General features: G+C 51.9%; 1 protein-coding gene across 1 annotated transcript in view; it reads left to right on the forward strand.

The window, feature by feature from the left end:
* The window catches only part of Ptk7 (protein tyrosine kinase 7 (inactive)), a 61530-nt gene extending 43000 nt beyond the window's left edge, over positions 1-18530 (forward strand). The window contains exons 6-20 of the mRNA XM_005072346.4: positions 717-865; positions 1106-1372; positions 6067-6200; positions 6347-6482; positions 6599-6718; positions 8725-8874; positions 8977-9127; positions 9221-9348; positions 11116-11319; positions 11889-12044; positions 12456-12688; positions 13778-13858; positions 14910-15061; positions 16392-16570; positions 17546-18530. Of these exons, the coding sequence (XP_005072403.1) occupies positions 717-865; positions 1106-1372; positions 6067-6200; positions 6347-6482; positions 6599-6718; positions 8725-8874; positions 8977-9127; positions 9221-9348; positions 11116-11319; positions 11889-12044; positions 12456-12688; positions 13778-13858; positions 14910-15061; positions 16392-16570; positions 17546-17706 (2401 nt within the window). The 3' untranslated portion in view covers positions 17707-18530. The remainder of the gene's footprint in view (positions 1-716; positions 866-1105; positions 1373-6066; positions 6201-6346; positions 6483-6598; positions 6719-8724; positions 8875-8976; positions 9128-9220; positions 9349-11115; positions 11320-11888; positions 12045-12455; positions 12689-13777; positions 13859-14909; positions 15062-16391; positions 16571-17545) is intronic.
* Positions 18531-23589: the final 5059 nt, after the last annotated feature.

Here is a 23589-nt window from a genome sequence, read left to right on the forward strand (position 1 = left end):
CATGGTGCACAGACATACAGGTAGGCAAAACAGTGGTACACGTAAAATAAAAAGGATAAAAAAAAGCTGTGTTGGCCGGGCGGTGGTGGCGCACGCCTTTAATCTCAGCACTCAGGAGGCAGAGGCAGTCAGATCCCTGAGTTAGAGGCCAGACTGGTCTACAGAGTGAGTTCTAGGGCAGCCAGAGCTACCCAGAGAGAGACCCTGTCTTGAAAGATAAAAAGAAACAAACAGCAAGGAATAAAAGAAAGGAAAAGGGCTGCCCAATTTGATAGCACGTGCCAGAATTCAGAAGACAGAGGCAGGAGGATCTGTGAGTTCTAGGCCAGCTTGGTTTACATAGAGAATTACAGGCTAGCCGGGGAAACACAGTGAAAGACAGGCTGGAGAGATGGCTCGGTTATCAAGAGTGCTGGCTGCTCTTGCAGGGAGCATCTGGGTTTGGTTCTCAGCACCTACCTACATGGCTGCCCGCAGCTGCTGTCTGTAGCTCCAACTCCAGAGCATCTGGCGCCCTCTTCTGGCCTCTGCTGGCACTAAGCTGGTGCAAGTAAAAACAACCAGAGATCAGCATATACCTGCACGGACACACAAACAAGCGCGTGCACATAGGCACCCTTCCCACAACAGGCCCTGGCAACCGGGAATCCATTAACCTGTTTCCTTGAGGAGGCCCGGGGCCGCTCCTTCCAGACAGTGCTCTCTCCCTTCCACAGCCCCCCGCACCTCCGCAGAGCTGTGGTGTTTGCCAATGGCTCTCTGCTGCTGACCCAGGTCCGGCCACGAAATGCAGGAGTCTACCGTTGCATTGGCCAGGGGCAGAGGGGCCCACCCATCGTCCTGGAGGCCACGCTGCACCTGGCAGGTGGGTCTGTGGTGTTGAGGTAGGCACTGTATCTGGTGTTGGTGGCTCCTGGAGATGCGGGACCCTTGTTTGGTTTAGCAGCTTAGAGGGCAGAGAGAGAAAGAGGACTCCGGGCTAAAAGAGGAGGTGAGATGCAGAGGAGGAATCGTGGTTGGAGGGAGCCTGGGATTGTTGCAAAGCTCTCCACACCTAGATGCCCCAGTCAGTCAAGCAATTTGCCTTCTCTTCGTGTCCTTGCAGAGATTGAAGACATGTTGCCATTTGAACCACGCGTGTTCACGGCTGGTGGCGAGGAGCGTGTTGCCTGCCCACCCCCCCAGGGTCTGCCTACACCCAGTGTATGGTGGGAACATTCCGGAGTCCGGCTTCCTGCCCATGGCAGCGTCTACCAGAAGGGCCATGAGCTCGTGTTTGCCGCCGTTGCTGAGAGCGAGGCTGGTGTCTACACCTGCCATGCAGCCAACCTTGCTGGTCAGCGGCGACAGGATGTCAGCGTCACTGTGGCCAGTGAGTACTCTCTCCCTGGGGGTGAGGAGATCTGGGTAGTTGCCTGGGAGGTCTTGGGATATGGATGTAGTGGACAGAGGTTTCCCTGGTGTACCTCTATGGGTTCTGGGCTCCTGGGAGTGTTGTTCATCTGACAGTATGGACCCAGACACAGAGGTAGAGGTACGCCAGAGGAGGTAAACACAGCCTCCCAGGAAAGCAGTCCTCCAGCCACAGAGGACGAACACTGGCTGCGAGTCTGGAGACCTGGGTCCCGCTCTGCACACTGTGCACAGTGTAACCTCTGGGATCATGGTCCCTGAGCTGCAGGGATCTGTGTCGTCATCCATAACAAGGGCTAAAGCAAGATAGTTGGAAAGTTGTTATAGGTGAAAAAGATAGCTCTTTCTCTCTGTCTGTGGATGGGGGTGGCATGGGAGGTGTTCACCTGTGTATGGAAGCCAGAGGTCAGTGTTGGCTGCCTTTTTCTCACTGTCACCGTTAGACGTGGCCTCTCACTGTCCACTGTTAGGCGTGGCCTCTCGCTGTCACCGTTAGGCATGGCCTCTCGCATTCACCATTAGGCGTGGCCTCTCGCTGTCCACCGTTAGACGTGGCCTCTCGCATTCACCGTTAGGCGTGGCCTCTCGCTGTCCACCGTTAGACGTGGCCTCTCACTGTCACCGTAAGACTTGGCCTCTCACTGTCACCGTTAGGCGTGGCCTCTCGCTGTCACCGTCAGGCGTGGCCTCTCACTGAGCCCAGAACTTGCTGTTTGCGCTAAACTGGCTTGCCCATCAGGTTCCAGGGATCCTTCTGTCTTTGCTGCCCAGTTCTGGGGTTGCAGACGTGTGCCACTGTGCCTGGGTCTCACATGGGTCCTCTAACTTCAAAGTAGGTCCCCGTGCGTATGTGGCACTCACTTTACCCACTGAGTCATCTCTCTAGCCTTCTCCTTTTTCTCTTTGAGAAGTGGCAGAGGTCAAATGATAGTTTTGTTTTAGGTCATCGTACCTGCAGGCTTGTTAAGGAACCATTGCTGTGGCTGGAGGGATGGCTCAGAGGCTAAGAGCACTGGCTGCTCTTGCAGAGGACCCCGTTCAGTTCCCGGAACTCACGTGGTGGCTCACAGCCATCTGTGACTCGAGTTCCAGGGATCGGGTGCCTTCCTTAACCTCCACAGGCACCAGGCATGTGGCCCACATACGTACCCAAAGGCAAAACACTGCTGTAGGTAAATTAAAAACAAACACATCTCAACATTTAAAAAAATAATTCATTTTGGTGATTCTTTTCATAAAGATAATGAAATTGGGCTGGGGTGTATCTCAGCTGGCAGAGCATTCCTCTGCCATGCACGCAGCCCTGAGTTTGCTCCTCGGTGCCATATAATCTGGGAATGGTGGCACACACTTATAATCCAAACCTCAGGAGGTAGAGTCAGGAGGATCTGTGTTCTAGGACACCCTCAGCTATAGGAAACCCTGTTTCAAAATAAAGAGCCCTGACATCTCAGAGGACACTCGGGCGCCTGGCTCAGGCGAGAGCCGCAGCGTCCCGATGACTGATGCAGAGGATGCCTGTGTAGCGCCATGCAGACAGGTGTGAGTTGTGCCGCCAGCCCTCATGGGGGTCTGTGGGCGTCTGCTTAGTTCAGGGGACTTTCGGGCCCTCAGACTTGGGACCTTACGTTTATGCATGCTGAGTTTGGGAACTGCTGGCCTTGGTAGGTCACTTGACGGAACGGTGGACTCTACTGGGTGCTCTGTGAAGAGACCTGTTGAGCTGAGAGTGGCCCATGAGGCAGATGGTGCGTGTCCAGGGCCTTAAGTGCCCCTTTATGCTAGGGCACAGCTCCCAGTTCTTGGAATGCGGCATTAAGCAAAGCACACACACATCCCACGTAGCTTCTACCAGGAGACACAAAGCAAGTGTGAGGATTTTAATAACTTTCTTTTATGTGCGGGTGTTCAGCCTGAATGTGTGTCTTTGTACTGCATGCATGCCTGGTGTCCGCACAGACCAGAGGGAGCATTGGACCCCTCCCTGTGAGTGGCCGCTGGTTGTGAGTGCTGGGAACCGAACCTGGGTCCTCTACAAGAGCAACACGTGCTCTTAATTGCTGAGCCATCCTCCCCAGACCCCTACATATGTAACTTTAGGTCGCAGTAAACGGCATAGAAAAATAACCGGGTAGATGTAGAGGTAGCAGGGATGGGTGGGGAGGGGCCCTGTGGAGGTGGCATTCGAGCTGGTGTTTAAGGGCGAATCATGGTCAGAAGTAGCTGTGTGAATTGGGAGCCAGCAGGAGGCCGTGGGGCTTCAGTGAGAGTGGCTAAGGTTGTCTGAGCTGTGGAGACCTGAGAGAACTCAGCGAGGACTTCAGCTCCTATTCAAGTGTGTCACAATGAGCGGTTCTCAACCCTGGTGGCTCGGAGCAGCTGTTGATGGGCTTCCATTCTGTGAGTGGGTTTCACCTTCGAGGGAGGGCTCATGAGCTCGATGGGGCCGTTGGAGGGGATCGGTCCACACACAGGCAGGGACTGGCTACTCTCTGATAGTCTCACATTCCTAGCTAGGCCAAGTTTCCTAACATAGACACTGGACGCCAAGAGGGCCACAGTGTATTCCAGAAGGCGATGTGGGTCCCAGACCACCCAGTTTCCAGGAAGTAGAGAGATGGACTGCCTCTTGATGGAGAACGTGTGACCGTGTCATTACAAAGGGATGAAAGGGGCTAGGAAGGCTGTCCCCCCTGCTGTGGTAAACACTGCCCCACCAGGCAGACAGGAAGTCCTTGCAGCCTCCTAAGTGGAGGACGTCGGTTCTGAGGGAGGTTAGAGGCGAGAGTACAAACAGGGCTGCTCAGATGATGGGGCGGAGCCTGCCACCGAGTCTGACCTCCTGAGTCCAGTCCTTGGGACCTCAGGGTGAAAAGGGAGACTGGCTCCAGCCAGTTGTCTTTGATGGCCACAGGTGCGCTGTGCAGCCCTGGCTGGCCCGGGACTCGCTGTGTAGACCAGACTGGCCTGGGACTCACTGTGCAGCCCTGGCTAGCCTGGGACTCAGAGATCTGACTGCTTCTGTGGGGTGTGTTGGCACACACCTTTAATCCTAGTCCTTGAGAGCCAGAGGAAGGTGAATCTCTGTGCGTTCAAGGCCAGCCTGGTCTACATAGTGAGTCCCAGGCTAGCCAGGGCTACATAGTGAGGCCCTGTGTCTAAAAAAACAAATGAACAAATGAGAGCATAAGTCAGAGAGCAGTTAGTAGATACCTATAGTAGATGCCCGGGGAGCTATTGAATGAGTCTGAACGAGAGGTGGTGACGGTGAGGGGATGAGAATTGGTCAGTCAGGCTGTCTCAGAGCTTCAGTAGGTAGGGTGGGTATAGACTAAAAGTGATTGCCTGGGGGTCAGTAAGTCACGACTGGACCTGTGGCTTCCACATGTGGCTGGAAAACAATATTCTTGTTGAAATAGAGAGCGCTGGGACAAGCACGTTTTAGAGGGAAAGAGTATAGTTTTCTGTATTTTTTGGAGACAGGTTTCTCTGTATAGGCCCTGCTGTCCTAAGACTTACTACGTAGACCAGGCTGGCCTCAAACTCACAGATATCCTCCTGCCTCAGCCTCCCGAGTGCTGGGATTAAAGGCATGTGCACCACCAGTGCCCAGCAAGTATAGCTTTCTCTTCATGTGAAGTACGGATGCCTTCAGCTCTCCACTTGGAAATACTTGGCTTGCTGTGGGGAGACACCACGAATCAGGGTGTAGGATTGTGGTTGTCTCTTCATAGGGTGAGGGGAGTATCTAGGGAGGTAACACAGCTAAAATGGAGCAGTTCCGAGGACCAGGTGCATCAGGCATGCGGTGACAGTGACTGAGGAGTTAGGCATAAACAGGAAGGATTTATGTTTGGCTCATGGTTTTGCCCCGTGGTCTGTTGGGTCTATGGCTTTGGGCCTAAGGGAAGGCAGAGTATTAGGGTGGCAGCAGCCTGAGGTAGAGGTTGCTCATCTCACAGTGGCCAGGAAGCAGAGAGGGGTTCGAGGAGAAAGGGTTTGGGAATAAGACATGCCCTTCAAAGATACACGTGTGTTAAAGGTAGACCCTTAGTGACTACTTCCTTCACCTAGGCCCCATCTCCTCTGCTGTCATCCAGAATGGTGCCTCCAGCTAGGGTCCAGCCTTCAACACACACGTCTATGAGGGGCATTTTATATTCAAACTATAACCCTGGTTATGGCCTGGTATGATGTCATATGAGAAAGAACCAGGATGGTGGGGTCCCTTTTTTAAAAAAAAATGTTTTTATGTCTGTGCACCATATGCATGCCTGGAGTCTGTGGAGGCCAGAAGAGGGTGCTGTACCCCCCAGAACTGGAGTTACAGATGGTTATGAGCTGCCACATGGGTGCTGGGAATCAAATTCAGGTCCTTGGGAAGAGCAGCCCGAGCTCTGGTAGAATCTTACAAAGGCAGCTGCAGATCTTCTGTGCCTGGTGGCAGCTGTCGACGTTACTTGTGGAACTTGGGGAGGAATACACCTGGGGTGTTTATTAAGAACAAAATGAAGATGTTGGGAAGTGTTGGCACCTAGGCATTTGAGTGTCACCAGGCAGCCTGGTGGTTCTTAACTCAGGACCACTGGTGTCTTGTGTCTTCTGTGGTTGGGTCCTTTGGTTTCGGAACCCGGATTCTCTTTGCCACTCTAGCTGTACCCACATGGCTAAAGAAGCCTCAAGACAGCCAGCTGGAGGAGGGCAAACCCGGCTACTTGCACTGTCTGACACAGGCCACACCCAAGCCCACCGTCATCTGGTACAGGAACCAAATGCTTATCTCAGAGGTGAGAAGGGATGGCTTTTGGTGAATGGGAGTTTCCCTCTACAGTGTGTGTGTGCCCCGGAACCTCTGTGCCATGAGGCCGCCCTCAGGGAGATGCGGGTGTAGCTTTTGGTATTACCCTTCTCTACTCAAGTCTGTGTCCTGCAGGACTCGCGATTCGAGGTTTCTAAGAATGGGACCTTACGCATCAATAATGTGGAGGTGTATGATGGGACGTTGTACCGCTGTGTGAGTAGCACCCCGGCCGGCAGCATCGAGGCCCAGGCCCGTGTCCAAGTGCTGGGTGAGTTGGCTCACGTGATGTGATGTAGAGGGACGATGGGGGAAGGAGCAGCAGGGACGGCTCTGGCCCCTCTTCCTGTCCATCTCAGTTCCTCCTCCTCTTCCTCATCGGACCAGAAAAGCTCAAGTTCACGCCCCCGCCACAGCCGCAGCAGTGCATGGAGTTTGACAAGGAGGCCACGGTGCCCTGCTCAGCCACTGGCCGAGAGAAGCCCACGATTAAGTGGGTACGGGCAGGTGGGTACCATGTGACATAGACTAGGGCAGGCAGCTTGTCATATGTGTGTGCCTAGGGGGCGGGAGTGCCCAGCATGCACCTGGAAACGTGGGGAGAAACCAGAAAAGTAGGGCTGATTGATAGTCTAGCAGAGAGGGGGAGCTGTAGCCAGAGGGGTCAGGACCACAGCACTGGGCAGCAGACGGCGGCCCCAGGCAGCAGCTGGGTGCTTGTGGAGGTAGGGCTGTCAGGACCTGCTCTTCACAGCCTCAAAGTAGCACAGGCTCTTTGACAAACATGGTTGGGGGGGAGTGGGTCAAACCACCATCTGCCATCCTTATGTCTGTCTTTTTCTTTGAATCTTTTAGTCTTGCATAATAATTTATTGCTTTACACTTCCTGAGAAGACATGCTTATTTAGTTGCTAGTGTTTGTTTGAAGGAGTGGAGTAGTGGGGATGAACCTCAGGTACACCAGGCTGCCTGCCCCATTGACCTACGTCCCGGCCATTTTTAAAAGGTCTTATTTCTTTAATTAATTAGTTTAGTTTGTTTGTTATAGTAAGGTCTTGTTGTATAGTCTTAGCTGGCTTGGAACTCACTGTGCAGCACAGGCTGACCTTGAACTCAAGAGTCATTTTGCCTCAGCCTCCCAAGTTCTGTGATAATAGGCACTTGACCTTTTTTGTTCTGTTTTTCAGTTTTGTTTTTTTTTTCGAGACAGGGTTTCTCTGTGGCTTTGGAGGCTGTCCTGGAACTAGCTCTTATAGACCAGGCTGGTCGCGAACTCACAGAGATCCGCCTGTCTCTGCCTCCCAAGTGCTGGGATTAAAGGCGTGTGCCACCAACGCCCGGCCTGTTTTTCAGTTTTGAGATAGAGTCTTGCTATGTAGAGCAGGCTGCCCTCAGACTCCACAGGATCCACCTGCCTCTGCTTCCCAGGTGCTGGGATTAAATACGTGTATTACCATGTCTGGAACTCATACGGTTTTTGCTGTTTTATTTTTACTTATGTCTGCCCACTATGTGAGTGCAGTACCCGCAGAGGCCAGAAGAGGGCATTATATCCGTTGTGACTCAAGTCACAGAACCTTGTGAGCCACCACCATGTGACGCTAAGACTCAGCCCTAAGACCTGGAAGGGCAGCTGTGCTCTTTAACAAGCACGATGTCTCTCCAGCTCCCCCACTGTGAATCCCTCACTGACGTGGAACTTGCTGTCCTGGTACACCAGGCCGTCCTCAAACATAGATCCTCCTGCCTCCGCCTCCTGAGTGCTGGGATTAAAGTGTGCCACCACACCCAGCGCTTACGCGATTTTTAATTTAACATCATTAAGTGTTTCTCCTTGTCTTTATGTGTGGTACATGATATCATTCTCAACTGTTACAGCAGTAATCTCATTGTTGGATTAGCTATGATGAACACCAATATTCTCAGTCTTGGCTGTTACCAGTCCAGTTTATTAGAGCAGTCTTGTCGCCTAATAAACTCTAGTCCCAAGGTTATTGGGTTTGTTTCTTTTGGGAAAGGATCCCAGAAGTGGAATTTTATATATATATATATATATATATATATATATATATATATATATATATTATATATATATGTATGGTACAAACATTTTTATAGTCATCCGTGCAACTTGCCAAATTGTTTCTTACAAGGCTGGACCAGTTTCGTATCTGTACCAGCTGTGAGAATGAAAGTCGGGGTCACCGGGCCTGGGGTCTTTCTGGAAAGAGTGAGCGGCTGCGGGGGGGGGGGGGGTGTGACAGGCAGTGAGATGGCATGGCCAGTCTTGGGCTTGGTCACAAGTCTAGTTTGGCACAAGTGAAATGCTGTTCACCTGTGCAAGAGGTGAGGCTGGGGAATTGGGGAAAAGTAAATAATAGGGGACTTTGAGTTTGGACTTTGCCTGTGAATAGGAAAGAGCTTGTTTGGTGCAGACACGTGTGACCAAGGGCCTTGTCAGCCACCCATGTAAGTCTAGCCCATCCCATAATTTCTCCTGATTTTCTCCGCAGATGGCAGCAGCCTCCCTGAATGGGTGACAGACAATGCTGGGACCCTACACTTTGCCCGAGTGACTCGAGACGATGCTGGCAACTACACTTGCATCGCGTCCAATGAGCCACAGGGCCAGATCCGTGCCCATGTCCAGCTAACTGTGGCAGGTGTGACTGTGGTGGCGCGTGGGAGCCAGCGTTGGCAGGCCTGGGGACTAACAGCTCACACTCAGACAACTCCATGATGCTCTCTGGTCTCTCCCCATCCAGTTTTCATCACCTTCAAGGTGGAACCAGAGCGTACAACCGTGTACCAGGGCCACACAGCGTTGCTGCGGTGTGAGGCCCAGGGTGACCCCAAGCCTCTTATTCAGTGGAAAGGCAAAGACCGAATCCTGGACCCCACCAAGCTGGGACCCAGGTAGGCGGCCTCCCTTCCACGCCGACTTTACCTTTCCTGCGATGGTCGCCGGGGCTGGCCAGGCGAACACGGCTGTGGCTTCTCTCACGACAGGATGCACATCTTCCAGAACGGCTCCCTGGTGATCCATGACGTGGCCCCTGAGGACTCGGGCTCCTACACCTGCATCGCAGGCAACAGCTGTAACATCAGGCACACGGAGGCCCCGCTGTTTGTCGTGGGTATGGGCCAGGAAAGGGCGCCCTAGCAGGAAGCGGTAGAATTCGTTCTCATCTTGCATGTAGTGTTACTCTCTACAGAGATGACGTAAACTGGGGGAACTTGGGGTGTCCTTTCGAGTGTGCCCTCGCAGTCCTAGATTCCTGGCTGGACTGTCACTCACTCGATACCCCACCACTGAGGTCTTTGTGTTTGTGTCGCCTGGAGGATACCCTTTTCCTAAAACGCCTCGGTCCCCTATACTCTTAGAAAAGACTTGTTTTGGCTCACTCTCAGAGGCGTCAGCCAGTGCTGCTGAGGGCCCTGAGACTTTGAGTCTGAGGCGAGAGCATGCGGGGGCGGGGGGGGGGGGCGTCTTGTTTATCCTGTGTTGCTTGGGGGGTAAAAGAGAAAGAAGTGGGTTAGGCCTCAGTTTCCTCTTCGTGGGCACTCCCCCATGGCCAAGCTTTCTTCTACTAGGCCCCTTCTGAAGGTCCCACCACTTCCAGATAGCGTCATAGCCTGGGGAACCGTAGCCCGGGGAATAAAGCTTCAGCACGTGGCCATTTGGGAGGAGGGAGGCACTTAATATCCAAGTTTAAGGCTAGAGAGAGGCCTTCGAGTTTAAGAGCATTTACTGGTCTGTCAGAGGATCCAAGTTGTGTTCTTTTTTTTTTTTTTAAGATTTATTTATTTATTACATATACAGTGTTCTGCCAGAAGAGGGCACCAGATTGAATTGTAGATGGTTGTAAGCCACCATGTGGTTGCTGGGAATTGAACTCAGGACCTCTGGAAGAGCAGTCAGTGCTCTGAACCTCTGAGCCATCTCTCCAGCCCCCCCAAGTTCTGTTCTTAGCACCCATCATCAGGTAGCTCACAACTGCTGGTTACTCCAGCTGCAGATGACCCAAGGCCTCTGGGCACCTGCACTCAGAGGCACACACCCGCACATAGACAGACAGACAGACACACACACACTCACAGGTACACACCTGTGCGCACACACACACACACACACACACACACAGGTACACTCCTGTGCACACACACTATTAAAAGTAATTCTTTCGAAAAAAATGTCTAAATTCATAACCCAGGCACAGCAGTTCGTTCCTGTAGCCCTGGAGGACTGTCATGAGTTCAAGCTTAGTCAGGACTACATGGTGAATTCCAAGATAGCCTGGGCTACAGAGTGAGACATTCTCTCAGACCAAAGAAAAGAAACAAAAACTCCAAACTGCTGCAAGTGAGGAGAGAGGGAATCAGGTCAGGATGCAAGACAGCCAGAGAAGATGTGACAGGTTATCAGCCCCAGGCCATACCTGCCCTAGTCACCTCTGTCCCTTTGAGAAGTTGTCACTGTGGCTGAGGGTGAGGGGATTTAAAGGGAAAGAAAGTCCCCAACTTTTCCCTTTGCAGAATTGTTCTCCTGCTAACGATCTTGTAGAAAATGGGGTGTGGGATCCCTTGGTTGAAGCTGCTGAGGCGGGGTATGGGGTCCTGCGTGTTCCCAATCTTTCCCTCAGAGTTCACCTGGTGACTCATGGGACTTCTTTCTCCTGGGCCATTGAAAGACAGGCCGCACAGGAGCCTCCTCTGAGGATTCTAAGCTAGAGGCTTCGGGTTAGCTCATTGTATTAAGTCAGCCAGTGAAGGAGGGGTGTTCCTTGGATCCCCATGGCATACCGAGGCCGTCGTCATTCACGTGGGGCCGGAGCATTTGGTGGAGAAGCAGGGTCTGGATTGCTTGAGCAGCCCCTATCCTGACCCCTCCTTGTGCCTCTCAGACAAGCCAGTGATGGAGGACTCGGAGGGCCCAGGCAGCCCTCCCCCATACAAGATGATCCAGACCATCGGGTTGTCGGTGGGCGCCGCCGTAGCCTACATCATCGCTGTGCTTGGTCTCATGTTCTACTGCAAGAAGCGTTGTAAAGCCAAGAGGTTGCAGAAGCAGCCTGAGGGCGAGGAACCAGAGATGGAGTGTCTCAACGGTGAGGTCCCCCTCTAGGGGGAGGTGGGCCAGCATGGGTGCAGAGCGCCCTCCTGTGGCAGCTGTGGAGAAAGAGAGCCAAGTACCACTGGAGATAGGGGGCTGGAGTTGGGGCTGCCTCTCCTGGCCCCAAGCGTGGAGTTGCCCCTTCTCAGGGCCTTGGCTTCTAAACTGCTTGGCTCAGGACATCGTCATTGGAGTCTCTTGGGCCAGCCTTCTCTCCCAGTCCTAAAGCACAGATAGAATTGGTATGCATATACATGCTTCTGTTACACATCTTTTCTCCTCAGAAGTCAGCCCCAGGGGCAATCTGTCCATCTTTTTCCTAGCCCCTCCCATCACTAGACGCTCCCTGAGGGCATTACACTCAGTTTAGACATTCAGAAACAGCACTTGGCTCTACTTGGTGATTTCCCCGTTTGCATACAAGGTCCAGCTTGTGTGGGTATGACATTCAGGGCCAGTGATTGAGACTAGATCCCCACAACACGCTCATGCCATAGCTCCTAAACACCTGCATCAGTAAATGGTCACATCTAAGGCCTACGCCCTGCTGCCCCTTGCTCCCAGGTGGACCTTTGCAGAACGGACAGCCATCAGCAGAGGTCCAGGAAGAAGTGGCCTTGACGAACTTGGGTTCTGGCCCCCCAGCCACCAACAAGCGCCACAGCACGGGTGACAAGATGCATTTCCCTCGGACCAGCTTGCAGCCCATCACCACTCTGGGTATGAGGCCCTGGCTGCAGCGGCCTCGGCTCTGTGGCAGGACACTTGAGGCTGGGGAACGGGCTGAGGAGGTTCTGATGTCCCCAGAGTCCTAGCATGCTAGAGGTGGCCACGTTCAGTCACACCTCCACTGGCACGCTGTCATCCCTGTGTCCTACCTATATTACTATTTCCCTGATGCTTCGAGAAAGTGGTCCTGCAAAAAAAGAACTGAAGTTAGCTTTTCTCTAGGGGGAAAAATATGAAAAATTATGAATTTGTACTGATTTTTTCCCTTAAGGTGCATCGACACTTAGGGGCAAGAGAAACAGCAAACCCTCACGCTGTGAGAGGCCGTGACCGTGTCTCTCCCAGTCACTGGCTTCCTCTGCCTGGGGGAAGGCAGTGACCAACGTGGACCTGTTTCCACAGGGAAAAGCGAGTTTGGGGAGGTGTTCCTCGCGAAGGCGCAGGGCTTAGAGGAGGGCGTGGCAGAGACCCTGGTGCTGGTGAAGAGCCTGCAGAGCAAGGATGAGCAGCAGCAGCTGGACTTCCGGAGAGAGCTGGAGATGTTCGGGAAGCTGAACCACGCCAACGTGGTGCGGCTTTTGGGGCTGTGCCGGGAGGCTGAGCCCCACTACATGGTGCTGGAGTATGTGGACCTGGTATGTTGTGGGCTAGGACCCTGACTGGGCAGTGTGCTGGCCTCGGAGGGGCTCAGGGACTTGGTTTTGTGATCTGCCCCATGCCACTGAGCAGCCTGCCCTCCTCCGGTGCCTTCACCTGTGTTCAGTGTGTCCTGCGTTTCTGGGACCCCTCACTCCGCCCTGCCTGGATGCCCTTCAGCTCCTTCTGCCAACTGAGTTTCCTTGCTGTATTTTTTGTTTTCGTCCCCACTTGAGAGCCTTCTCTCCCTCCCTCCCTCCCTCCCTCCCTCCCTCCCTCCCTCCCTCCTTCCCTCTCTTTTCCCTCCCTCTCCTCCGTCTTCCCTCTTTTTTTTTTTTGGTTTTTCAAGACAGGGTTTCTCTGTGGCTTTGGAGGCTGTCCTGGAACTCACTTTGTAGCCCAGGCTGGCCTCGAACTCACAGAGATCCGCCTGCCTCTGCCTCCCGCGTGCTGGGATTAAAGGCGTGCGCCACCACCGCCCGGCCCGTCTTCCCTCTTTACTTTCACTTCTCCTCTCCTCCGCTCACCCAGCTCCTGTCCTGGCTCAGGTGTCAGCCCACCCCCAACTGCTCTCCATCACTCCCATCATTCCTAGAGTGACCCCTGCCTCTGCCCTCCCATCTTTGCTAGGTCCTGGTCTCCAAGGCAGGGAGGGGATGTTCTCAGCATATTTCTAAGCGGGTGTGTGTGTGTGTCCGTGTCCGGGTGTGTGTCCGTGTCCATGTGTGTGTCTGTGTCCATGTGTGTGTCCATGTCCATGTGTGTGTCCATGTCCGGGTGTGTGTCTGTGTCCGGGTGTCTGTGTTACACTGTAAGCCCTTTCTGCAGTCCATGAGAGCAGGGTAAGGGCTTGTGTTTTCTTCCTGGCTCCAGAGCCTCTTGTCATCAGAGTAGGGACATCTGAGAGGGCGTCCTCCATATGGTCTAGACCCTCATATACCAGTGAACTGTGCCCACCAGGGTGAGGACTGGGGGAGCATTCAGTCAGCCCTGTCATCCAGCACTGACCTGCAAGCACTGGCTTGGTCTGATGCCTTAGAGCCCACAGCGGGGCTATTCCTAACAGAGGTGTTCGGCCCTTCTCTCAGGGAGATCTCAAACAGTTCCTAAGGATTTCCAAGAGTAAGGATGAAAACTTGAAGTCACAGCCCCTCAGCACCAAACAGAAGGTAAGAACAGGGTGGGCGAGCCCCCAGGGTAGGCTGCAGCAGGGGCACATGTGTGCAAGCATGTCACTATGTTTTATCAGCAAATGTGTCCCTGGTCCCCATTTCACGAACCAAAAGACCGAGGCACTAAGGACTGGTTCCAGCTCTGTAACCTGCAGGTGGCTTGGTGTCATCTTGTTGGCCTCACAGAGGCAGCGGCTCCCGCCCTTGCTTTTCCTGTGGGAGCTCCTATTAGAGCAAACCCCCACATGCCTGTGGCTCTGAGGGAAAGCAGCAGCAGGCACCCCAAGCCCAGGGGCTGTTGGGTTGGGCGTGGCCTTGAGCGTGTTTCTTGTCCGTGGAGACTGACATTACAGGCTGACACACACGGGAAGCGAGTGGGAGGCCTCAGTAAGATGTGGGTGACATCCAAGGCCCTTAGGTAGACTGGCAGCTGTGGCTAACAAAGACGCTTCCCCTCGGAGAGAGCCATGTGAGTTCAGTCCTCATGGACAGGAAGTAACTGAATGGCAGGAAGGGGATGGCTTCGGGAGAGGGGATCAAGGTAAGTGACTGGGACAGGGATGGAGACAGGCCGACAGCTGAGTGTGATGTTTCACTTCTGTAATCCGGTACTTGGGAAGTTGAGGCAAAGGAACACCTTGAGGCTGATTTAGTCTGGGATACGAGGTGAGTTTGAGGTCCGTCAAGCCTTATTTTTGAGACAGGATCTCTCACTGAACCCTGAACTCATTGGTTGGCTAGCCCAGCTGGCCAGTGGCCCTTTTTGCGGGTTCTGGAGATCTACATGCAGGTCCTCATGCTTGCCCAGCAAACACTTTACCCGTAAACCAAGCCGTCTTCTCAGACCCTTCATTTCACTTAATTAAACCTTGGAACAACCCAGCGAGGCAGGTAATCCCATTTTCTGGAGAAGGCAGCTGCGGCTGTTGGATTTGGGGTTTGCGAAGCAGCACTCCAGGGGTACCTGGAGTAACAGACGGGTTGTGTCATGGTGGTTCCCTGAATTCCCAGTCCTGAACTGTTCTGACAAACTGCTCTTTCTTACCAGGTGGCCCTGTGCACCCAGGTGGCCCTGGGCATGGAGCATTTGTCCAACAACCGTTTTGTGCACAAGGACTTAGCTGCTCGCAACTGCCTGATCAGTGCCCAGAGGCAGGTGAAGGTGTCAGCGCTGGGCCTCAGCAAGGATGTTTACAACAGGTATGAGCTGGGGTGGGGGGCTTCCCTTTCCTCCCAGCAGGGAAGGGGACAGAGGATAGATAGATAGTTTGTGAAGGCGGAGCAAAGGGCTTGATGACTGTCTAGCCTGGAAGGTGGGTGGGCAGGAGCAGCCAGTGCTTTTAACCGCTGAGCCATCTCTCCAGCCCATGACTTCTCTGTAGTGGTTAAAAAAACAATCTTATATGCCAGGTAGTGGTGGTACACGTCTTTAATCCCAGCACTCAGGAGGCAGAGGCAGGCAGATCTATGTGAGTTCGAGACCAGCCTGGTCTACAGATGGAGTTCCAGGACAGCCAGGGCTACACAGTGAGATCCTGTTTTATCACACACACACACACACACACACACACACACACACACACACACACACACACACACACACACACACACACACACACACAAAATTAAAAACCTGGAACCCATTTGGTTTTAGAGGTCAGTGAGAGAGAATTTTTTATTGCTAGTTCACATGTCGTTATATGCATATGGTATGTGGCTCCTTCTATAAGTTCTTGAATTCAGGAACTATTATTTTAAAGCCTGAGCCTGAAGGCTTAGCCACCATGGTCAAAGAATGCTCTAGATTGTCTATGTATGCCACTTTGTGGGGTTACCCAAGTGCAGCCCGCCCCAATGTGCCCAGTTACTGCTTTGGTCTTGCTTTATTACTGATAAAACCTTTTCTACTTTTTAATATTTATTATTGTTATTATTATTATTACAATGTTGGGGGTTAAACCCAAGGTCTCACATATTGTTAAGTTTCTCAGACTGGCATTGAACTCACTCTGTAGCCTAAGTAAGCCTTGAACTCATGATCCCCCTGCCTCAGCCTTCCAAGTAGCTGGGATTACAGGCTTGTATCACGGGGCCTGGGTTTCATTTTTTTCCAGGTTCACTTGTTTTTATTTTATGAGTGTTTTCTGGCATGTATGGGCGCATTGTGTGCGTGCCTCGTGCCTGAGGCCAGGGGAGGCTACCAGATCTGGAGCTGGAGGTAGAGGTGGTTGTGAGCCACCATGTGGGTGCTGGGAATTGAACCCAGGTCCTCTGGAAGAGCAGCCCTTAACTTGAGCCCTCTCTGCAGCCCCACCAAATGGAATTTTTAAATCATCAAACCTCACTCAAATGGATCCACGTCCAGTGTTGCTCCGGCATGCCCTTGCTCAGCAAACACCTTGCAGACTCCTTTGAGATCTATTTTGGGAAAGGCTGGGCCCAGGCAGGGCAGTCCTGGTTTGAGATGAGGCTGGGCTCCCGGGCCTTGGCCCTCTCTGACCTCCATTCCTGTGTTGTTTCTCCGTTACAGTGAGTACTACCACTTCCGCCAGGCCTGGGTGCCTCTGCGCTGGATGTCCCCAGAGGCTGTCCTGGAGGCTGATTTCTCCACCAAGTCTGATGTCTGGGCCTTTGGTGTGCTGATGTGGGAGGTGTTCACTCACGGAGAGATACCCCACGGTGGACAGGCGGACGATGCAGTGCTGGCAGGTGAGTGGCCACGCTCCCGAGAGCTGACTCTACCCACACCCTTCTGCACTCCCTGCTTGCCCAGGTCCCAGCCTTGTTGAGCCTGCCTCCTCTCTCTCTTAGGGCTAGCACTTAGCAATTATGAAGATAGGACCTGTTCAGTTGTTAAAAATACCTAAGTACCAGTAAATGCCTCACCAATAAAGAACTAATTTTAGCTAGGTGTGGTGGCGCACACCTTTAATCCCAGTTCTGGGGAGGCAGAGGCAGGTGGATCTCTGAGTTTGAGGTCAGCCTGGTCCTCAGAGCCAAGTTCAGGACAGCCAAGGCTATACAGAGAAACCCTGAATTCAAAAACAAACAAACAAAACCCCCAAAATAATTTTAAAAATACTGAAACAGCAGCAGGCTCAGAGAATGTGGGAGGTGGTAGACCCTTGGCTAGCAGATGAGAAGGCCTAGGCTTGTCCCCGGTTCTTCAAACACAAAGCTAACATACTGGAACACTTCCTTTCTTTCTTTATTTTTTATTTCTGTTTGATTTTGTTTTTAAGACAGGGTTTCTCTGTGTCACAGCCCTGGCTGTCCTGGAACTCACTTTATAGACCAGGCTGGTCTCGAACTCTCATAGATTCACCTGCCTCTGCCTCCTGAGTGCTAGGTTCAAAGGCGTGCGCCACCACCTTCTGGCTCTACTGGGACGCTTTCCTACTGGATAGCAAATAACACTTATCCTCAGTGATTTTTTTTTTCCAGCTGTCTGTCAATCGATTCAGCTCCAGAAGGGACCCCATCTACCAATCAGAGTGAACTGGGGGAGCAGAGTTATCTCTCTGTCTTATAAGATCTTTGCCATAGTCCTTACCCATTATTGACCAGTACTCCCCAGAGCAGTGCAACCCTCGGTTGACTGCTGTGGGAACTGCACACTCCAGAAGGTATTGACAGGTCATTTAACACCTGGGCTAACACTCTGTCCATCCGTCTGCCCTGCAGACCTGCAGGCTGGGAAGGCCCGACTTCCACAGCCCGAAGGCTGCCCATCCAAGCTCTACCGGCTGATGCAGCGCTGCTGGGCCCTGAACCCCAAGGAGCGGCCCTCGTTCAGTGAGATCGCCAGCACCCTGGGAGACAGCCCTGCAGACAGCAAGCAGTGAGGAGCCTCGCAGGCTGTGCTTCAGGATGGCGTGGGAGCACCTCTCCTCGGGGAGCCTGAAGCACAATGAGAAAAACGATCCTGTCCTTCTTGGCCTGAGCTCCCTGCCCAAGCATGGCGGCCATTGTGGAGGGCAGGCAGTGCCTAGGCATTTCTCTTCTCCTTGGCCATCGGGGAGGCTCGTTCATACCCAGGCTGGGTGACTAAGACATTGGGCTGGGCATCTTTTGCCACCCCTTCCTCATCAGGGACAGTATGGGTGCCTCAGGTAACCCCGATTTCTGGCCTGAGACTTCTTTTGGCCAGGTCCAGCTCTGCCACTCATCTGCCGATGATGCCCATGGAGGGCTGGGCTTGGGCCGAGCTAGGTTTGGGGAATTTTTTTAATATAGTAATATACGAAAGTTCAGGATAGGTCTGGGCACACAGGACCATCAGGCCTCTTGGCCCATGGGTCCTACCTGGGGTGTCTAGCAGATTGTGGAGGACATAGCAGCTGAGTCCTCCCCACTGTGGGCTTGTGCACACTAACCCAGACCCATGCCCCATCTCCTTCCCTCATCCCAAGTGCCTGGCAGATGAAGTGTTCAGGGGCTTTTGACACTTATATAGCCCGCCCTTTTTGTATGCACCAGGGCGGCTTTTTTATGTAACTGCAGCGTGGGTGGGTGGGCATGGGGAGGTCTGGGTGGACCTCAGAGGAATTGGGGAGGGTGGGCCACCCCTGCCTCATACTTTTATTGTTGTTGTTATTGTTTGTTTGTTTTATGTTTTTTTGTTTTGTTTTTTACACTCGCTGCTCTCAATAAAGACGCCTTTTTTACAGCCCGTTTGTAAGACTGCGCTGCGTTTGGTCATGAATGATGTTCTTTGTTTTCTTCTCTTTGCTGATGAGAAGGGCAATGTGACTTCATGCCATGTGTTTTCTTCTCTTTGCTGATGAGAAGGGCAATGTGACTTCATGCCATCTACTAGGGTGTAGAGAGGACTGTCCACAGTTCACAGATGTTTTGCAATAGGTGCACCTGTGTGATGGCCTCTTTAGAAGTATGATGGACATGGAGGACCAGAAAAGGGGTTAATGACATATTCAGACTCTGAATCCCTTTAAAACTAGGAAGGCCAGGAGCTAGAGAGATGGCTCTTGCAGAGGACCTGGGTTTCAGTTTCGAGGACCTACAAGTTTACAACTGGCTGTAACTCCAGTTCCAGGGGATCAAGCCCTGTCCCCTGTGTGTGTGTGTGTGTGTGTGTGTGTAGTATATAAAGAGTGCATATTTAGAGAATATATTATGGAGTTTAAAATATTGTATACACTTGGAAAGTGCCTCAGGAGGCAGAGGCTAGAGGATTGTGAGCTCCAGGCCAGCCTGAGCTATATAACCAGTCTCTGCCTCAAAAAAACAAAAACAAATAAAAATACTCGATTGATAGAGTACTTGTCTGGCATGCATGAAGCCCTTAATTAGATCCCCAGCCATAAACCAAGCGTAGAGTATACGTAATCCCAGAATCTGTCCAGCAGAGGCAGGAGTACCAAGACCTGGGACTGAACAGACGACTCAGCGGTTAAGAGCACACGCTGGCTACTCTTCCAGAGCACTCAGTGTCAGTCCCCAGTACCCACTTGGCTGCTCACAACCATCTGTAACTCCAGTTCCAGGTATCTGGCCTCCGTTGACACCAGGCATATACATAGAACACAGACATACATGCATAAAAACCACCCATAAACAAAATAATAACAACTAGCTTTCTCAATTGAAAAGGTAGCCCCTCAGATCTCCCCCCTGACCTCCACCTCAGTCCTCACACCCATTTTCTACTTGATATTTCCCTCCCTCTGCCTGCTTGAACTGAATCTGAGGTCTCTCCCGTCACAGCTGTGCTACCTCTGAAGGGTACCAGTGTTAGGAGAGTACGCCTATTCAAAAGTAAAACTTTTTGTAGTTTATGTGTGACAGGATCTTGAGTATGCTCCAAATGGTCTTAGCCTCACTACATAGCTGAGGTTGATCTTGAACTCCTGATCTTCATACCTCTACCTCCTGAGTGTTGGGATGACAAGCATGTGCCATCATTCCCAAGTCAAAATCTAGCCCAGATTTTCTGTGTAGCCAACTCAGGTCCTCTGGAAGGGCAGGGAACATTTAACCACCAAGCCCTTTCCAGTCCATGACTGGCATTTACATTTTTTTAATTGACACTTTTGTTTTACCTACATGTGTATCTGTGTACCGTGTGTGTGCTTGGTGCCTGAGGAAGTCAGAAGAGGACACAGGATCTGTTTTGGAACTAAGCCACCATGTGGACCTAACTCCTGAATACTGTGGTGTGTATTGCATGCACAGGTGAATATACACACATTGTACACACACACACACACACACACACACACACACACACACACACACATACACACGGAATAAATGTAATAATGTTATTTAAAAACACAAATGTTATGATCCAAATAAAACACATCTATGAATTTCATTTGCTAATCCAGGGCCTCATATATTCCATGTTGGTCTCTAACTCACTATGTTCTGAGGCGAACCTTGGACTTTTCTCTAATACTCTTCTACCTGGAATGAGAAAAGAAGTAAAAGAGAAAGCAGGTGACTTCCTGGGCACAGTGGGGAGAGAGTTGATTGTAGATAAAGGGAGAGCATAGCCAGAGGCAGGGACATCTGGGAGAGTCCAGAGTGGACGTGACCCTGGCTGAGCTGAGCCATGTGGGGAGAGAGGGAAGGAAAAGGGAAGAGAGGGGAACTAGGTGCAGCAACCAGGAGGCCAAAGGTACAAAAAAGGACGGACAACCAAAATGGCTGGATTATACAGGGAAGAGCCTCTGTGGGGAGGCCAGCCACCCCAGGGTGGTGGGCAGGGCATCCTGGACATACCGGTAACAGGTAGGGACTGAGGGATGCTGGGAGAATCTAGTGGCCAGGTCCACTTCGAGACATGAAATAGACACCTCAGCCAATTGTCTCAGGGTTCGAGATTTAACACAGCTCCAGAGTCCTGGGATTACCTCTACACCTGGTTTATGTCGGGCTGGTTAGGCAAGTACTGTACAAACTGCTACATACATCTCTCACCCCATTAATCCATTTAAAAAAAAAGATTTGGCTTGTTTGCTTTTTTCAAGACAGGGTTTCTCTGTGTAGCCTTGGCTGTACTGGAGCTTGCTCTATAGAACAGGCTAGCCTTGAACTCACGGAGATCCGCCTGCCTCTGCAAAAGATGTTTTTGTATGTGCATGGGTGTTTACTTGCATATATGTCTGTGCACCACGTGTGCCTGATGCCTACAGAGACCAGAAGAGGGCATGCCACGTAACTGGGGTGACAGATGGCTGTGAGCTGGCATGTGGGTGCTGGGAACCAAACCCGGTCCTCTCCAAGAGCAGCCATCTCTCTAATCCCAGGATCCCAATTTTGAGCTTTTCATCAATGGCTTTGGCTCCAGAACCTGCAGTCATCTGCCATGGTATGGACCTGCTCTGCCTTCCTGGGGTGACAGGGTTGTGTGAATGAAGTCACCCTAAGTAGGCTGTGACAGGACGCAGTAACCCAGGAGAAAGGGCAGCTCCCTGGAAGGAAAGCCAAGGACAGGGTAGGGTCTGCCCGGGTACTTCCCACCGTACATATGCCGTACAGGACTCAACATTCTTCAGAAGCTGGGTGGGAATGAAACCACAGAGCTGTGGATCTCAGACTCCCCACCCCCTCTCTATCTGTGGCCCATAAACCCTTCCAGGATCTACTTATGTATCTGACCTATTCTGCCTCTGAAGTTAATGCATTCCATATGTTACAGTACCTGTGGTGCACATAAAGACGGGAAGAAAAAACTACCGGGAGATGGGAGCAAGGAGTGATCCTAGTTCCTGTATAGAGATTCAGTGACTAAGCCTATGTTGTATGTACATACTTGATCACAAATATCTTGATATTGCTCATGGTTTTGGACTGTGATTCAGTAAGCAATGCATTGAACATTGTCACCCAGTACAAACATAAAGCAGATGAAATCAACTTTACACCCTCTTGACCTATGAGGTAGTACTTTTATAAGGCTCGACCTACATGTGATAAAAACAAGTGTTTAGTTCGTGTGTGTGTTTTGAGGAGGGGTCTCACTTTGTAGCCCTAGCTGGGCTGGAACTCCAGAGACTCTGCCTCTTTCTTGAGTATTGAGATAGCAGGCTCGTTCTGCCACACCCAGCCCATAGAGAGGTTTTATGCTACTGGGTGTGGTGGCTCCAGCTCTTTCCTGGAGCATGAGGGTTGGAGTGGGGGAGGAGTAGATGTTCAGAGTCATCCTCGCTACATGGTGAGTTCAACACCAGCCTGTGATGATTGAGACTTTGACACTTAATACTTCACTTTGGTCTTTGTTTCTGTATGTATGGCTGGGGTGTGGAGGCCACAGGAAATCGACTATCATTCCCCAGAAGCTGTCCACTGTTTATTTAAGAAGAGTATCACTTTTCTGTGCGTTTGTGTGGGAGCACGTGCACTAGTGTGTTTGCAACGACAAGACAATGTCAGGAGTTGGTTCTTTGCTCCCACCATGTTGGACCCACAGGCTGAATTCAGGTCGTCACGCTTGACAGCGATTGCCTTTATCCACCGAGCCATGTCTCCAACCCAGACTTTGTTTCTGAAGACATTGTCTCTCATTCAACTGCCAAGTAGGGCAGCCTGAGTGGCCAGGGTCCCCAGGTGTGTGTCTGTCTCCTTCCAGCACTGAAGGAGATACAAGCATGAGCCACTGTAGCTGGCCCCCGGCCCCCAGACAGGGTTTCTGTGTGTAGCCCTGGCTACTCTGCTCTGTAGACCAGGCTGGCCTCCAGCTCACAGAGATAAAGGCATGTGCCACTCCCCTCTCCTGGTTTATGGCTGGCTCTTTTGATGTGAGTTCTGGGTCTTGAATTCAGATCTTCATGCTTTCCAAACAAGCATTTCACAGACTGAGCCATCCCCATCACTCAAGTCCTTAATCTCATGGCTGGCATGGGGGACACTTAAATCACTAAGGCAAGCCTTTGGACCCGTGGCCATCCTATCTTGGCCTCCTCAGTGTTGTAGGAGTGAGTCATCATGTGTGGCTAGCTTGTTTATTTGAATATTCGTGTGGATACCATACAACAGCACTTAGAGGAAACCCATGTCACCAAACGCACATGGATGTTCATCCATGGACTGGGGTGATTCGCTATACGTAACCAGTGTACCTAGCCTCAGAGTACTGTGTCTTTCTTACTCTTCACCCCCGTTAAATCTGTATTCAGAACCTGAGGGATGGGTACCAACACCAGAGAATGGACCAGATCTCTTGTATCCAGGCACAGGCCTACCAAAAGGCAGACAATTCCTATTTGAGTAATTTTTTTGACTGGTTTTGTTGTGTGGTCCTGGCTGGCGTGGTTCTCTCACTAAGGCTGGTTTTCAACTCGGGACAATCCTCCTGCCTCAGCTTCAGCCTCAGCCTCAGGAATAGCTGGAATTCAATGTGTGTGCACCACCCCACCCGGCCAGATTTGGGTAATTTCAGTAACACAGAAGTTCAAGCTGTTTTCTCTATCTTGGAGCAAAGACTGTTAACGCGGGCTTTGATACACCCATGTTTTAACCGGTAAGGCTTTTTCTTCAATCCTCCTATCGCACTGGCCGCGGGGTACGCTCCATCCTCTAGTGCACCCCCTCTCCGTCAGCACAGCAGGGCAGCTGGGAGTCTTCACTAGCCTCCCGCTCCCCGCCCTGCCCCCATCCTGGATGGGAGGACTCTCTGCACCTCCTCCTCTGCCAGATGTGTGTCCGCCGGAGACCCCCCCAGTGTAGAGGATGATGAATGATGTGACCTCGCGGCTAGACTT

Source organism: Mesocricetus auratus, unplaced genomic scaffold (assembly GCF_017639785.1).
Source record: "Mesocricetus auratus isolate SY011 unplaced genomic scaffold, BCM_Maur_2.0 Super-Scaffold_100021, whole genome shotgun sequence".
Taxonomy (NCBI): domain Eukaryota; kingdom Metazoa; phylum Chordata; class Mammalia; order Rodentia; family Cricetidae; genus Mesocricetus; species Mesocricetus auratus.